General features: G+C 37.3%; 1 protein-coding gene across 8 annotated transcripts in view; it reads left to right on the top strand.

Moving 5' to 3' along the window:
- HECTD1 (HECT domain E3 ubiquitin protein ligase 1) overlaps window positions 1-15,300 on the top strand; it is a 59,333-nt gene extending 44,033 nt beyond the window's left edge. For 7 of the 8 annotated variants that reach the window (XM_030948956.1, XM_030948952.1, XM_030948951.1 and 4 more), the window contains exons 27-42: window positions 881-1,014; window positions 2,550-2,706; window positions 3,557-3,779; window positions 6,244-6,298; window positions 6,534-6,716; window positions 7,056-7,266; window positions 7,348-7,433; window positions 7,594-7,721; window positions 9,424-9,625; window positions 9,765-9,902; window positions 10,159-10,766; window positions 12,246-12,324; window positions 12,436-12,529; window positions 12,837-12,987; window positions 13,826-13,970; window positions 14,350-15,300. In XM_030948956.1, the coding sequence (XP_030804816.1) occupies window positions 881-1,014; window positions 2,550-2,706; window positions 3,557-3,779; window positions 6,244-6,298; window positions 6,534-6,716; window positions 7,056-7,266; window positions 7,348-7,433; window positions 7,594-7,721; window positions 9,424-9,625; window positions 9,765-9,902; window positions 10,159-10,766; window positions 12,246-12,324; window positions 12,436-12,529; window positions 12,837-12,987; window positions 13,826-13,970; window positions 14,350-14,487 (2,732 nt within the window). In that variant the 3' untranslated portion in view covers window positions 14,488-15,300. The remainder of the gene's footprint in view (window positions 1-880; window positions 1,015-2,549; window positions 2,707-3,556; window positions 3,780-6,243; window positions 6,299-6,533; window positions 6,717-7,055; window positions 7,267-7,347; window positions 7,434-7,593; window positions 7,722-9,423; window positions 9,626-9,764; window positions 9,903-10,158; window positions 10,767-12,245; window positions 12,325-12,435; window positions 12,530-12,836; window positions 12,988-13,825; window positions 13,971-14,349) is intronic. The other variant, XM_030948955.1, reaches the window with a different exon arrangement.
- The last annotated feature ends 405 nt before the right edge of the window (window positions 15,301-15,705 follow it).

Here is a 15,705-nt window from a genome sequence, read left to right as displayed (position 1 = left end):
AATTGCTTGAAAAATTTCTGGTCATTTCAATGGGTATTGGAATTGAACTGCTTGGAGGCAGTTGATTAATATATCTGCATATACCATTTCTCTTTACTATTTTAATTAAATCTAATTTGATACTTTGATTGGGTGACATGTCTTAAGATATATCACCAACAACTGAGCAAGTAGAGTGCATTCAGGTATCAATAGGGGTGATAGCAACAATAGGAAAGGTGTTTGGGCGGTATAGATGATTTCTGTGTGCATAGAAAAATGTAAAAGTTCAAAGCTTCATCCCAGTCCACTTGGATTGCTGTGAACTTCTTTTCTGGTTTTGGGAGGTTGTTTTTTAAATCTTAGTACTAAGTGAGTAAAATGGAACTTTGCCTTCAACTTCTTGTTACAGTAATTAATTAGCAATTGAATCTTTAAGGTATTACTCTTAAATGTTTATCTTCTATGTCCTTTACATTGTAAGCTAAGGTCTAAACTACATGTTTTAGTGAAAATTACATCACTCACCTGTTTTTAAATTATTGAGACACAGAAACAGACATATACATTTGTACACCGTTTTCTGGTGATCTTTTGTAAGCTCCTGTAAGTGTACTTATAAAATTTTATAATCAAATGAGGAACAGATCACTCTTGCTGATAGTAAGTGCTTCTATAATTATGCTGTTGACTAGATCCATGGACTTTTAATCAGGTGTATGCTTTTATCACAGATTTTATTCCTGTTCTGCAGTAAGTAATGTTTTCTTTTTCTGGTTTAAGTTTAAGGGAGATTTGTTTTTTCACTCTTCCCAGTGCTTCTCTTCTTTATTTAAAAAATTCTGCTTTAAAAGTTACTCATCTTTTGTTCTGTATGTAAATATATATATGTGTGTTATAGATTTTCTTGATAGCTGCCGAGCTAGTACTCTGTTGGCAGAGTTAGATGATGATGAGGATCTACCTGAGCCAGATGAAGAAGATGATGAAAATGAAGATGATAACCAAGAAGATCAAGAATATGAAGAAGTTATGGTATGGTATAGTTAGCATTGATGGTATCTTAATTGACTAACAGGTGCTTTAAAAATCCACAGATTTTATTTGGTAATAGGAAGTCCTAGCTACAATATTTCCATTAGTTAAAACAAGTTTATTTAGATTCATTTAGTTTCTTGCATATGGTCAAAAACACAAGTGTTTTTAAACACTAGCATACCCAAGAACCTTACAGGTCAGAGTTTATGTCTTAAACCAGACTAGGAACAAGTTGACAGACATTAGAAATGATGGATCACTAGTTCACAGGCTGATGAAATGGTATGACTGTGGATATATAATGCATGCTGCTGCATTTGTAGTGATTCAGTTTGGGGTGTGTTTAAGTGTAGGCCTGTATGAAGCAAAAGTTTGCCAGAGGAAATCTCTCTCTTCTGAAAAATACCCCAACAGAAAAATCAGTGGGGTGGGGGCTAGACAAACCCAGCATGGTAGTTCACATGGTTCTTGCTTAGACTATCAGGAGTTCTGGCTTTTCATTTGGTTGTTCTTAACTGGTATGAATAGTGTTTGGTCTTCTACTATCACTGAAGTGATCGGAATGAATATTGCAAAATCTAAGAGGAAAAACAGAAGGCTTCACTAATGCTAATTTGATATTTTACAGAATAAATAGAAATATTGTTTTATGGAATTATAGAAACTTCATCTTGTAATTAATATGCAAATATTTATTTCATTTGAACCAAAATATGTAGCATTTTAACTTGCTGTGTTTATGGTTTTAATAGAAGCTCAGGTACATGTCTAAACATCTTGTTGTTTCACCTTCTGCACAAAGATACAAAGTTAGGAAAAAAATCAAGCCAGTACAACTTAAGTGGATCTACAACGCAGGCATTAACTTTAGTTTGTAGAATGTTGATCCGTTTAAAAAAATATTAAATGGCGTTACTATTATTAAAAAGTATAATATATTTTATTCATAAATTTATAAATTATATTTATAAAAATATAAAAATATTATTTAAAATTTATTAAATGAAGCTACCACAGTGTTTCATCTGGTCCAGCCTCCTTGCTCAGTTGGGGTCATCCTAGAGCACATGGCACAGGATTGTGTCTTGATGGTTCTTGAATATCTCCAGATTGGCACACAACCTGTCTCTGTGTGTTTGCTCACACATAAAGTTCTTCCTCGTGTTCAGGTGGAACTTCTGTGTGTCAGTTTCTGTCTCTTGTCCTGTTGCTTGGCACTACTGATAAGAGCCTGGATCCATCTTTTTGACACTGTGTCATCAGATACTGACAGCATTGATGAGGTCCCCTCTCATTTGCCTCTTCCGGAGGCCTCTCCAGGAGCTTCACGTCTTCCTGATTGAGGAGCCCAGAACTAGATACAGCACTGCAGATGCAGCCTTACCAGAGCTGAGTAGAGTTGCAGTTTAGTGTGTGACTGCTGTATTCATGAACTCTCAATTTTTTAATCAAATTATTCTCTTTAGCAGAATCAGAAAAACAGTTAGGATTTTTGGTTTTTTTTTAATTTGCCTGTTTTTTTTTTTAATTAGGAAGAAGAGGAGTATGAAACCAAAGGAGGCCGTAGGAGAACATGGGATGATGATTATGTGTTGAAACGACAGTTTTCTGCGTTGGTTCCTGCTTTTGACCCAAGACCTGGTCGTACTAATGTGCAACAGACAACTGACCTAGAAATCCCTCCACCAGGTATGCTGACAAAGTATGTGATACTTAATCTGGCTTTAGGATGGAGATTCACTGTTAAGTGCCCACTGGATCTGGGGATGCTGTCACTATTAATCAGTACAACATGCTCTTGTGGCTGTGTGGCTTTTCTCTGTTTGAATGAGAGTTTCATCTACCTCTGCAGATCTAAGCATTATTGAGGGAAGAGTAAATTAAGTGCTATGTAAAATAAGCATATTTAGGAATTTAACTAGGATCATCTCTTACCATGATAAATAAAAAAATTTCTTGATACATTAAAGATGTGCTAAAGATGCCTGGTTCGACCTGCAGGGACTTAACTGTGTTAAAGCTATCCAGAATGGTTTTGATTGGAGAGAGTGTGCTGAAACAGTGCAAAGCTGAGGCAGGGACAAGGTAATGCAGTGATGGAGCAGTGTGTACAGTTAACAACACAGCACCTGATCATGCTCCTTGGCTCCTTAGTTCATTCTTGTTCAAGCACAGTGGATGTACTCAGAATTCATTACAGAGAGGAATAAGTAGGTTTTAGCATAGATGGAAATAAGCCACTGCTTATTCTGAAGAACTGAAAGGCAGGTACTGTGTAGGAAAAGAATGCATGTGCTATGATAATATATGTTACCAAGATACAGGCAGCAGTAGGGATTTCAGAAATTCCTATTAGTTTTATTCCCATAAAGAAATGGTTCAGTCATAATTTAGTTCATAGTTAGAACTCTGTCTCATCTCTTTGGCATCTGTGCAGTAAGTCATTACACTTCCTTATTGAACCATGTTATTGACATTTAGGCCACCTTGTCATGCGTTACGTATTTTGTGCTAAGGGTTCTCAAATGATTTTTTGCAGGTACACCTCATTCAGAACTCTTGGAAGAGGTTGAGTGCATGCCTTCACCACGTTTAGCACTTACCTTGAAAGTTTCGGGTCTTGGAACAACTCGAGAAGTAGAACTGCCCCTAACAAACTTTCGATCCACCATCTTTTACTATGTACAGAAATTGTTACAGCTTTCCTGTAACGGCAGTGTGAAATCGGACAAACTCAGACGGATTTGGGAGCCAACATACACGTAAGTTCACCACTTCATTATTCTGTGTAGAGAATGCTGTGGCTGATTAGGAAATGGATGTTAATTTTTTAACTCCTCCTCTCTAATAAGCAATGCTAGAATTAGATTTTTTTTGTATTTATGTCAGGATGTTATTACTGGTTTTAAAACTACTGCTGTGCCTGCAAAACCAGGGGAAAAAAAATCATAATCTTTAGGGATCTGCTTGGGAAAATCCCATGGCGTTATAGTCCTAGCAAAAAATCAGCCAGAAGAGTTGGTTGATTTTTTGCAAAGGATCACTTTCTCCAGACTTAAGAACAGTCTATCCCAATATGTAGGAAGTCAGACAGAGTCAGTAGGAGACCTGTATGGATTAACAAAAAAGCATGAAAGGGAAGCATGCAAGGAGTAGAAGAAGGGACAGGTGATCTAGGAGGAATCCTAGTTGTCCCAACTTGAAGGCAGAGCATTAGGAAAGCCAGAGCACATCTGGAATCGAATCTGGTGATATGTGAATGGCAGAAGGTTAGTGAACACTTTTGTACAAGTCCATGGGACCAAATGGAATGTACCCATAGGAGCTGGCCATTCTCTGTTATCTTTGGAGGGTCATGAGGGTTGGGAGATACTTCTGAGGACTGGAGAAAAGGAAGTGTCATTCCTGCCTCCCTCGACAGGAAAGATCTAGGGAATTACAAACTGGTCAGTCTTTCATCCCTAGAAAGGCGATGGAGATAGTTCTGGAAACCATTTTCAAATGATGAAGGATAAGGAGGTGATTGGAAGTAGGTGAAATGGATTAATGAAGAGAAAATGATGCTTAACCAGCCTTATAGCCTTCTCTACTATATGCCTAGCTCAGGGGATGAGAAGAAAGCAGCAGATATTATTTTCCTCAACTTTGGGAAGGCTTTCATTGCTTTCTCTCTCAGTGATAAACTTAGAAAGCATGGACTAGATAGTGTCTCAAAAATGTCTGAACTGTTGGGCTCAGATGGTTGTGGTCCTTGGTGTAAAGTTCAGCTGGTGTACCCCAAGGGTTGATGTGAGTCCAGGACTGTTTAAACATCTACATTAGTGGACTGTATGATGGGACAGAGCAGACCCTTAGCTTCCAAACAAAACAAAACTGGGGAGGAGTCACTGTTGGACCAGATGGTTGTGCTGCCATTCTGAGACCTCATCATGCTGGAGAAATGGGGAGACAGGAGCTTTGTGACATTTCACAAGGGGAGATGTAAAGTATGTCAGCTGGGGAAAACAGCTCTGCGTGTTACGGCTCAGGCTGGGGGTCAGCTGGCTGGAAAGGAGGTTGGTGAAAAAGGCCCTATGGGTCCAGGTGGACATAAAGTTAAACATGAGCTAGCTGTGGAGCCCAGTAGCAAAGAAGATCAGCAGCACCCTAGGCTGCATTGGGAAAGTTGAGTGAGGTGATCATCCCCATCTGCTCAGCACTGGTGAGTTACACCTGCAGTGCTCTGTCCCAGTTCAGGGCTTCTCAGTACCAGAGGGACATGGACATTGGGGTGAGTTTAGCAAGGGGCTGCTAGGATGATTAAAAGACTGATTGCTTCTGTCAAACAAGGAGTCTGAGAAATCTGTATCTGTCTAGCCTGGAGGAAAAAAGACTTGTGGGCTCTTACTGATGTGTATCAATACCTGATGGAGGACATAGGGAAGCCAGACTGTGGACTTATCTTTGTTGTGACATTTGAGAGGGCAAGAATTAAAAAGGGCTCAAACTGAAATACAAGAAATTGTATTTAAATGTGATATTTGAGGGCCCTTCCTACCTCAGTTATTTTCTCAATGTTAATTTGACCATAATAGCTTTATAGAAATAGACAGAAGTTGTAAGACTATGTGGTGGGGAGTGTTTTCCATTTACTACCCTAATCAATGTAACTTCTGTCATACTAGAAGAGTGATGTATATGGAAGTGACAACTGCAGTAAGGAGGGGTGCAGTATTTTTAACTGTAGTTCAGATTTTGTCAGTGCTTTTCTGTTGTGCCTATTTTCTGAGTTGTCTTCTGTCAAAAATTGCATGCTATAACAAACTGGTTTTTTGTTAGAAATAGTTGAGAAACATGAGAAATAGTTGTAAATGTGCATGTCTTCTAAGTTAATGCACAGCAAGCTTCTCTAGGACTTCAAAATTTTTAAAGAGTTGGTGCACGTGTAGTGAAAAATCTAAAGTTGATTTGGGAAATTGGCACAATGAAGGTTGTTTGATTACTCCAGTCTCACTTAAAGAAACATAAATACTTTGCAAGATAAATACCAACATCATGAAAATAGAGCTTGAGAAATTTGCTGCCTCAGGATATCTCAGATGTTTAGTGCAGCAAAGAACACCTGCTGTTGCTATTCTACATCACAGTATCTAAATGTCACTGATACCTAACAAGTTGATGTATAACCTCAGAATTTAGAGGATGTGCTATGAGTATGAAGTATTAATTTATTATTTTGATGTCTAGAATCATGTACAGAGAAATGAAGGATTCTGATAAAGAGAAAGAAAGTGGAAAAATGGTAAGACCTACTTCTGTGTCTTTGTTTTATGGCTGTTTAATAAAAGCAAAAGAATATTGTTGCAGTTTTTGAAATGCTACATTAAAAAAAACTAACAGTTTTCAATTACTTAAAGAATATTAGTGAGTGTATTTGTAAATGCATGCTTCCTTAAGAAAAGACATTACATGTTGCATGTGAAATCTTAAAGACTTTACAATCAGGAAAAACCAACATTTGGTGGTTCCTGTTGTAGGGTTGCTGGTCAGTAGAGCATGTGGAGCAGTACCTTGGCACTGATGAATTACCAAAGAATGACTTGATAACCTACCTGCAGAAGAATGCAGACTCAGCTTTCCTGCGCCACTGGAAATTAACCGGCACTAATAAAAGTATTAGGAAAAACAGAAATTGTTCCCAGCTCATAGCTGCATACAAGGTATATGTCTGCATCCAAACTTTTTTTATTATGAATGGCTATGTGCTTTGTTTTGCAGCTTTAAAGATTCTTGTTGAGGGAGAGCCATGGTATTTATAGGGAAGTTGAATGTTCAAAAGCCAGTTTCAAGTTTAGGTTTGCTGCTCTTGCCTTTTCCATTTTAATGTCTTCTGTTAAACGTAGTTGTGTTAAAATGCATTTGCACCATGCACAATTTGGTTAAGTGTTAAGTTTGAACACAGTAACTGTTTTGATTTTTTTTTTCAAATCAATTTGGAATACAGTCCTAAAGACAGCAACACACAGAGTTTTCATTCTTAACCATTCTCTTTTTTATAGGACTTTTGTGAACATGGATCAAAATCTGGATTGAGTCAAGGGGCCATTTCTACTCTTCAAAATTCTGATATCCTTAGTTTGGCCAAGGAGCAACCCCAGGCCAAAGCTGGCAGTGGACAAAACTCCTGTGGAGTAGAAGATGTTCTGCAGTTACTTAGAATTTTGTATATAGTTGCCAGTGACCCTTACACAACACGGACGTCTCAAGAAGGTAACTTAGTTAATTGGCAGAGCTTCTGAAATACTTTAATGAAAAGAAATAAAGGAAAACTTTTCTCTTGATTATTTTCAGAAGGAGATGAGCATCCTCAGTTTAACTTCCCACCAGATGAATTCACAAGTAAAAAAATTACTACAAAGATTCTGCAACAGATTGAGGTATTACACTAATACATTATATGCAGTGTGTATATATAGTATTGTTTTTAGGACTCTGTTCTCTTCCTTACCTTGACTGTTGGAAATTATTGGGGTTTTTTTGCCATTTTTGATTTTTGAATTGTTTCATACATGTTTTATTCCTTGCATTAAACTACAGGAACCCTTGGCATTAGCAAGTGGAGCTTTGCCAGACTGGTGTGAGCAACTAACAAGCAAGTGTCCTTTCTTAATTCCATTTGAAACAAGACAGTTGTACTTCACATGTACAGCATTTGGAGCATCAAGGTAAAAAAAAAATACAAGAAGTATGATTGCTTCCTTTTCATTTTTTATGTATAACAGTTTCTAAATTGCTGATTTCCAGAAGGACCTTAATCCTAATGAGACAAATTTTTCTTGCCAAATGTGAATAGTTTTGGATGATGGAAGGAAGAAGATAGAAAAACTCAGAATGACAAGGAATTTAATTTTTTAACTTCAGCTAAAGACTTGCTTGTGTACTTATATAAGCCAGGTTTTCCTATCGGCCAATTTGTTTGGGTTACAGTTCATTGCATAAAGGACTACAAAATAGAAAACGTTTGGAGAATCATATGAACTAGAAGTTTTTTGGAAACATGTACATTTTTATTGTTCCAGCAACTTGTGATTGTTTTGGTTCATTTATTTTTAATTCATTAATGTTTTAACAAAACAGAAAAAAACCTAAGAAAAATAGGCTATTTTGAAAGTTACTATAAGCTGCATAATGAAACTGGAACAAAATCAGACTTTAAAACATACAAGGGTATCCTCTAGAGTTCTTTGTTACCTCAGAATCATTAATATTTTTATTGCAGCAGTCATAATTTTTAGAGTATGTAGACGGTGTAAACCCTTTTGCTGGTATACTTTTTTTTGTAACAAGAAGGGAAAAGTAGGTTTTCTTGGCTGTTGCTACACTTTATTTTCCAAATCAGAGGATAGAGAGAGAGTTGCCAAAATTACATTTTTATCTTACACGCAGTAGAGGTGCATTATGAGGAATGAAAATTGAGGTATTTAGAAAGAAAGAAAAAGGAAGAGAAGAAAAGGTATTAACTTGCAAGACATCAGTTTAAATCTTTTTATTCTGGAAAAATTTTACCTTCTGCAGAAAGATGGTCCATATGTTGTGGTCTTTTCTGTTTTGTTTTGGAAGAAGGTAGTTTTTAGAGAAGGTGCATTTTTAAGAGATGCCTCAGGAAACATTGCATGTTAGTTACTTTGTAAGTAAAGAGCTTTCTTAAGCTCTTAAAATGCTGAAGTAGTTCTTGAAACTCATCTATTCTGTATGAACTTTGTGTACACTCTGTGTCTGTCATGACACTTGGCTATTTTTTCAAAACAATCAACAGATGGTAGCTTTGAAGAGATTTTATTTGTATGTTTACATACAAAAATTTGGAAATTTGACTTTGTGTAAGTACTGCTATTAAATGTAGCTATTCTTCACTGATATGGGTCAATTTGTCTATGATTGCACTTGAACTTTGGTTCTCTGTTGCTCTAAGGAGTGTGTAAGTAAATAACTGCAAAACTTGGTCAGTATCAATGGGGTGATGTGCAACTGCCTTACAGTATATAATGAAAGGTGTCATATGTGTCTATAACAGTTTTGAGCATCTGTGATTAAAAGTTCAACAGTAAATGCTACCTTTTGTTCTTTCCACTGTAGTGTGAAAACTACAGGAATTCAGATCAAGAATTGTATATTTTCATTGGTGCCATCATCAGAATCTGGCACTTCTATTAGAAATTATTTTGTTTTCTGACTTCATAAAATATGAAGCAGCCTGTATTTTGGGGCATTTCAGGCTGATAAATAGTTTCATTTGGGTTATACCTAAAAAAAATTAGGAGGCAATTAGTACTTAAGCAAGTCACTTTTTATTGGTGACTACTTTCAAGTTTTCATGCATGGAAGACATGGAAGTTTTAAACAGCTGGTGTTTGGTTTTTTTCCCAGAGCAATTGTATGGCTGCAGAACAGACGTGAAGCCACTGTGGAACGGACAAGGACCACGAGCACAGTGCGACGGGATGATCCAGGGGAATTCAGAGTTGGACGCCTCAAACATGAAAGAGTGAAAGTTCCGCGAGGTGAATCCTTGATGGAATGGGCAGAAAATGTCATGCAGATTCATGCAGACAGAAAATCTGTTCTAGAGGTAAAGCATATCTGCCTAGCAGAGCGAGGTTAGATAGCTGTTTCTAATGTACTGGACAGGATATTGAATATCCTGTTCCATTACCAACGCTGAACATTTCACTAGGATTTTCTTTTACTATTAACTTTCCTTTTTCTAGGTTGAGTTTTTAGGGGAGGAAGGAACAGGCCTGGGTCCTACCTTGGAATTTTATGCATTGGTGGCAGCAGAATTTCAGAGGACAGATTTGGGAGCTTGGCTTTGTGATGATGATTTTCCAGATGATGAGTCCCGACAGGTACATTTTAATTTGTATTTTAAACTGAGTACTTGTGTAAAAAAAATGGAAAGCAAGCTAGACATCCAGGTAGGAACAACAGATGTTCCTACAGCAGCTAGTAATCATGGTCAAGAATGATCACTCTGGTCCACAGCTTGTTTTTTGAATTCTTCCCTTTTTAACAGAGCAGTAGGGTATAAGAAGTTAGTGCACATATCTAATGAAATCCACCTTTAACCATGTCTGGTTTTTTTGTCTCTCTCTCTTCAATCAGGTTGATATTGGTGGTGGATTGAAACCACCTGGCTACTATGTACAGAGATCATGTGGACTGTTTACAGCACCATTCCCACAAGATAGTGATGAACTTGAAAGAATAACCAAACTCTTTCATTTCCTTGGAATTTTCTTGGCTAAATGCATTCAGGACAATAGACTTGTGGATTTACCCATTTCTAAGCCTTTTTTTAAACTCATGTGTATGGGGGACATTAAAAGTAACATGAGCAAGTTGATATATGAATCACGGGGTGACAGAGACTTGCACTGTACTGAAAGTCAGTCAGAGGCTTCCACAGAAGAAGGACATGATTCCTTGTCCGTAGGAAGTCTGGAAGAAGATTCCAAATCAGAATTTATTCTTGATCCGCCAAAACCGAAGCCTCCTGCCTGGTTTAATGGAATTTTGACATGGGAAGACTTCGAATTAGTAAACCCACATAGAGCTAGGTTTCTAAAAGAAATTAAGGACCTTGCAATTAAAAGACGTCAAATTCTAAGCAACAAAAATTTGTCCGAAGATGAAAAGAACACAAAACTGCAGGAATTAATGCTGAAGAATCCGTCAGGTTCAGGGCCTCCTCTTAGCATAGAGGACTTGGGGTAAGTTTTCATATTTATTTCTAGGTAGGCAAACAATCTTGTGTTAGAGAAAGAAGCCAGCACATAATTACAAATGAATTAGTAATAAAGCTTAGTTTTTAAATAGCATCATTGCAAGGGGGAATCCATAGAGATGCAGCTGTATTCTTTTTCTTTGGGTTGAGGATTTTTTCCTTCTTGCTTGCTCAGTTTCCTGATCTTAAATGTGGCTATGTTGCAGTGATGTATGACTTTGGAGACATAAATACTTGTAAAAACAACTGCTTGTAAAATCACAGCTTTAAAAAAAGGGTGATTCAGTAATTTCTTTGCTCTGATAACTTGAAATTTATCAAGTGTTTTGGAGAGCTTTTAAAGAGGACAGATTGATATCTCAGACTGTGTTCCTAGTACAGTGTATAAATCAATGTTAAACAGAGCATGTGTTGACTTTTAGCAACTGTAAAAGACGAAATACTCATACCTGTGTAAACCCATGTCAGGATGTCATCCTCCCTAGTTTTAAATACTTCCTTTGAAACAATAGTTTTTCTACCATTATATTATAATCATATTGTGCCACAAAAATTGTGTAGTGTCAGAGTTCAGTAATTACTTAAGGCTTTGGAATCATAGACTGTCCTGAGCTGGAAGGAACCCCCAAGGATCAACCTGCACAGCACCATCCCCAAGAGTCACACCCTGTGCCTTGAACTCCCCCAGGCTGATGCTTTGACCCCTTCCCTGAGGAGCCTGTTCCAGTGCCCAACCACCCTCTGGGGGAAGAACATAACCAACCTAAACCTCCCCTGACACAGCTTGAGGCCATTTCCTTGTGTCCTGTCACTGTCACCACAGAGAAGAGATCAGTGCCTGCCTCTCCTCTTCCCTGTAACTGCATTGAGGTCTCTCCTCAGTCTCCTCCAGGCTGAATAGACCAAGTGACCTCAGCCACTTGTATGCTTTCCTCTCTAGACCCTTCCCCATCTTTGTAGCCCTTCTGTCAGTGATCTCTAATAGCTTTATATCCTCAAAGGGCTTGTGGAATTTAGCATGGCTTGTTATAGAGAGAAGGCAAGTAGCACTGTTGAAGAGCCTAAATGCCTAATAGTTCAAATGGCTCTGTAATTGTTATTGCTGGAATTTAATGGAAATTGTTTTTCTGAATTTGTGAACTAAATTAAATGGTTTGAGTAGTTTTGAAGCTGATAGCTTTGAGATACCAAATTTATGAAATTTTCAGTCGTTATGAAATCCAAACAGAGAGTGAGAATATGCATTTGCATACCATATGTTTGAAACACATATTATCTGTGTGGTCCATTACTGTTTGTAGTTCTGTGCTTTTGTATAGTCATGAACAGCGGTTCAAAGTGATCCACTCACAATGGTTTGAAATCCAGTGAGGTGCTTTTGGGTGTGACAGGTTGTAAATCTGGTGTGTTTACAAAAGCAGTAGCAGATTTATTTTCAGTTATTAACTACCTTTGTATTTTGAAGTTTGAATTTTCAGTTTTGCCCTTCGTCCAAAGTATATGGGTTTACGGCTGTGGATCTCAAACCAGGTGGTGAAGATGAGGTAAGAAAATAACCTACCTTTACAATTTAACCAGCAATTCAATTTTTATGGTCTCAACAATAACTTTAATGAACAGTGAATTCTTAGAGTATCTGTCTACTGTCTTTGCAGACTGTAACAATGGATAATGCAGAGGAGTATGTAGATCTCATGTTTGACTTCTGCATGCATACCGGTATACAGAAACAAATGGAGGCCTTCAGAGGTAATTGTAAATATAACAATGTATATGAGGTTAGGTGGAATAATGGGTGTTTAGGGTATGCTGGTTTAAAGTGGTGGCATAGAATGGCTTTCAAAAATAAACTTTTTACCTAAGAATGCAATAGGTAAGATACTAATTTCAGAATACCTTTGCAGTAGTTACTCTGTTTTTAATTGTGAGGATGTTCCACTTAATTAAGAAACTATTGATTGATTCTGGTTTGACTAAAATACAGCTTAAATGCTGAGATTATTTTATAAACAATATTTGGACTCATGTTTATGACTGTATCTTGTGTAAATTAAAGATGGCTTCAATAGAGTCTTTCCAATGGAGAAGCTGAGTTCCTTCAGCCATGAAGAGGTTCAGATGATTCTGTGTGGAAATCAATCACCTTCTTGGGCAGCTGAGGATATCATCAATTACACCGAACCCAAACTGGGATATACAAGAGATAGGTACTTTTATTCTGAGTGATTTTAAAATAGTAACTAAAGGAAAGTGTTAAGTGATAGAATGTACAGGATGTTCATTAGATGAAGTTGCCAAATTAGATGAAACCAGTGGTTACTGAAGAGCAGGTGATTGTTTCATGCAATTTTAGACAATGTGTTACAACAGATAGGTTAGAAAGTACTTGGTAGTTTTTTGATGAGAGAAGATTAAAAATATTATTCAAAGACAAGTAACTAATGAAAACATAATGGCAGCTAATGCAGATTACTAATACTAGATTTTAGAGTTTTTATTCTCATATTTGAGAGTAGTTATAATTTTTTTATGACCGTGCACATTTGTTACTTTGCCCATATTTCTTATTCCTTTCTCTTGAGGTGTAGTTAAAAAAAGAAAGTGTACTATGCAGGGGACAAATATACTTACTGGTGGTTGGCTATCAGAAGGTGGTCTTGATGTTTTTGGGTTTGTTGGATTTGGGTTTCACTGCTTGTAATGTTTGGTAGCAATAACATAAAAATCACTTGTGGTGTTAGAATAGGCCTGCTGAAACTTCTGAGCTCTACTTCTCTACCCAGTAATATGCATTCAAATGCAAGATACCCAAATAACACCCCAAGATAAGTATGTACCTACAGTTTTTTTGTGTAAGGAGATTAAAGACTATTTTTTTGGATTTAAGGATGTTTTATTCTTACTCAACAGGCCCTAGAATCTTACAATGTCTGCTTAAACGTGACTAAAGATTGTAATTCTACTGCATCAAGTTACGAGAAATTTTAAAACCCCCCGCACTTTCTTCTAGTGTTATCAGAACTAATTGCTTTACTTTATTTTAAGCCCTGGATTCCTTCGATTTGTGAGAGTCTTGTGTGGAATGTCTTCGGATGAGAGGAAGGCTTTCCTGCAGTTCACCACGGGTTGTTCGACACTCCCACCAGGGGGGCTGGCAAACCTCCACCCCCGGCTCACTGTTGTGCGCAAGGTACGGCTCTCCCAGCCACCCTTGGAGCTGCTTTGGCTGGCACTGCAGGGCTTTCTAATTAACAATGATGGGTTTTATTTTGGTTATTTAATTTATGGCAGTATGCTGTGGTTTCAATACTAACCTCTTGTTTCAGGTCTGCTCTCTGATACCATATATATTTTTTTTCATGTATAATTAATATATTTAAATATCAAAGTATTAATGTACATATAAAGCAAGTATATTTATAAATTGGCCTGTAGCTTTGCTGATGCTATTGTTTCTTGACAACTGGTGTTAGGTATGCAGTAAGTGCTATGACTTAGAGGACTTTACAGCTTTTAACTTCCATACTGAGTGCTGTCAACAACTGCAGTAAAATTCTTTTTTTTCTCAGGTTGATGCTACAGATGCAAGTTATCCATCTGTGAATACATGTGTGCATTACCTAAAGTTGCCTGAGTATTCTTCTGAGGAGATTATGAGGGAGCGTCTGCTAGCTGCTACCATGGAGAAAGGCTTCCATCTCAACTGAGCCGCTGAGCGCAGCCTGCGACATGGAAGCGTTTTTGATGCTAGCGAAGCCTCTTGTGTTTGTGTGCAAAAATACGATCTCCACGCTGTGCTCTGACGAGACTTGCCTTTTTTCACCTGTGAGGCTTTAGGAAAATGTGGAATGTTTGTTAGCTGCTAATGACAAAATAAATCCTTGTAACTACACAGCCAGCAAGAAATTGGCACAGAACACTGTGTGATGCTTCAAGGGCTTGCACAACTGGAAATTAAGGTGTTTCTGTTTGACTGTTCCAAAGAACAGATCATCAGATTTTCAGTGTTCACTGATACAAATTTCTAACAGTGTATTGTGTAAAGTTTGTCTTTTAATACCCTGTACACTACGGTTGCCATCACTGATCCCTGTTTTGCTGGCTTTAAGCTAACTGGTCAGAAACTTGCTTCCTTTAAAATTTAGACTAAATGGGCATCTCCAGCCTTTTCTTTTTTAATGGTGCCTGCACTATTGGAGTATTTTAGTGGGTTTTTGCGTATAATCATGCACAACCTTTTTTTTTCTTCTTTTTCTTTCAAGTGGGAATATATTTTGATTTCTCAAATGCCCTGCTATAAAGATCAAATCCTTAAGTGTGTTTGTGCAGCTCAACAATAAAGCTAATAAAAAACACTGGTTCCTAGTGCAAGGCACACTTAAAGCAAGTTTTACTTTCGGTTGTATTTTCTTTGTATATTATAAACATTTATTTAACTTGTTGCAGTTTGAAGTTTAAAAAAAAAGCACCCAATGTGTAAGCTCAAAAGTAATCATTAAAATGTTTGCAACATATAAAAATGTCTCTTCTGAGTACTTCATTAGTACTTGCTAAATCTCTGGACACATTCTGAACAATGTGCCATGCTTTTTTAAAGGTTTCAAAGAGCTACGTAAGAGAACTACTGATCTCACAAATTCATCTCTGTGTTCAAATCTTTTAGAATAAGTGGAAATTCTTAAGAGTGATCTGGCAGTGATCACCTGCATGGGGCAGGTTTTGGTGCTCTCCAGTGAGCCCATGTGACCTGAGACTATAGCTCTTCATTACACTGCAATAAAATCTGGGTCAGATGATACAGCTGATTCAGCTTTACTTGAGTTGGACTGGCTTTCTTGGTGTTAGCATGTGATATTTATTGGAAGAAAAGTAGCTTACAGTAAGATAAAGCAAGATAAGGTTTTAAAGATTTTCAAGTAGTTGAT

This window comes from Camarhynchus parvulus, chromosome 5 (genome assembly GCF_901933205.1).
Source record: "Camarhynchus parvulus chromosome 5, STF_HiC, whole genome shotgun sequence".
In the NCBI taxonomy this organism is placed as follows: domain Eukaryota; kingdom Metazoa; phylum Chordata; class Aves; order Passeriformes; family Thraupidae; genus Camarhynchus; species Camarhynchus parvulus.
This window is presented reverse-complemented; position numbering and strand designations above follow the sequence as displayed.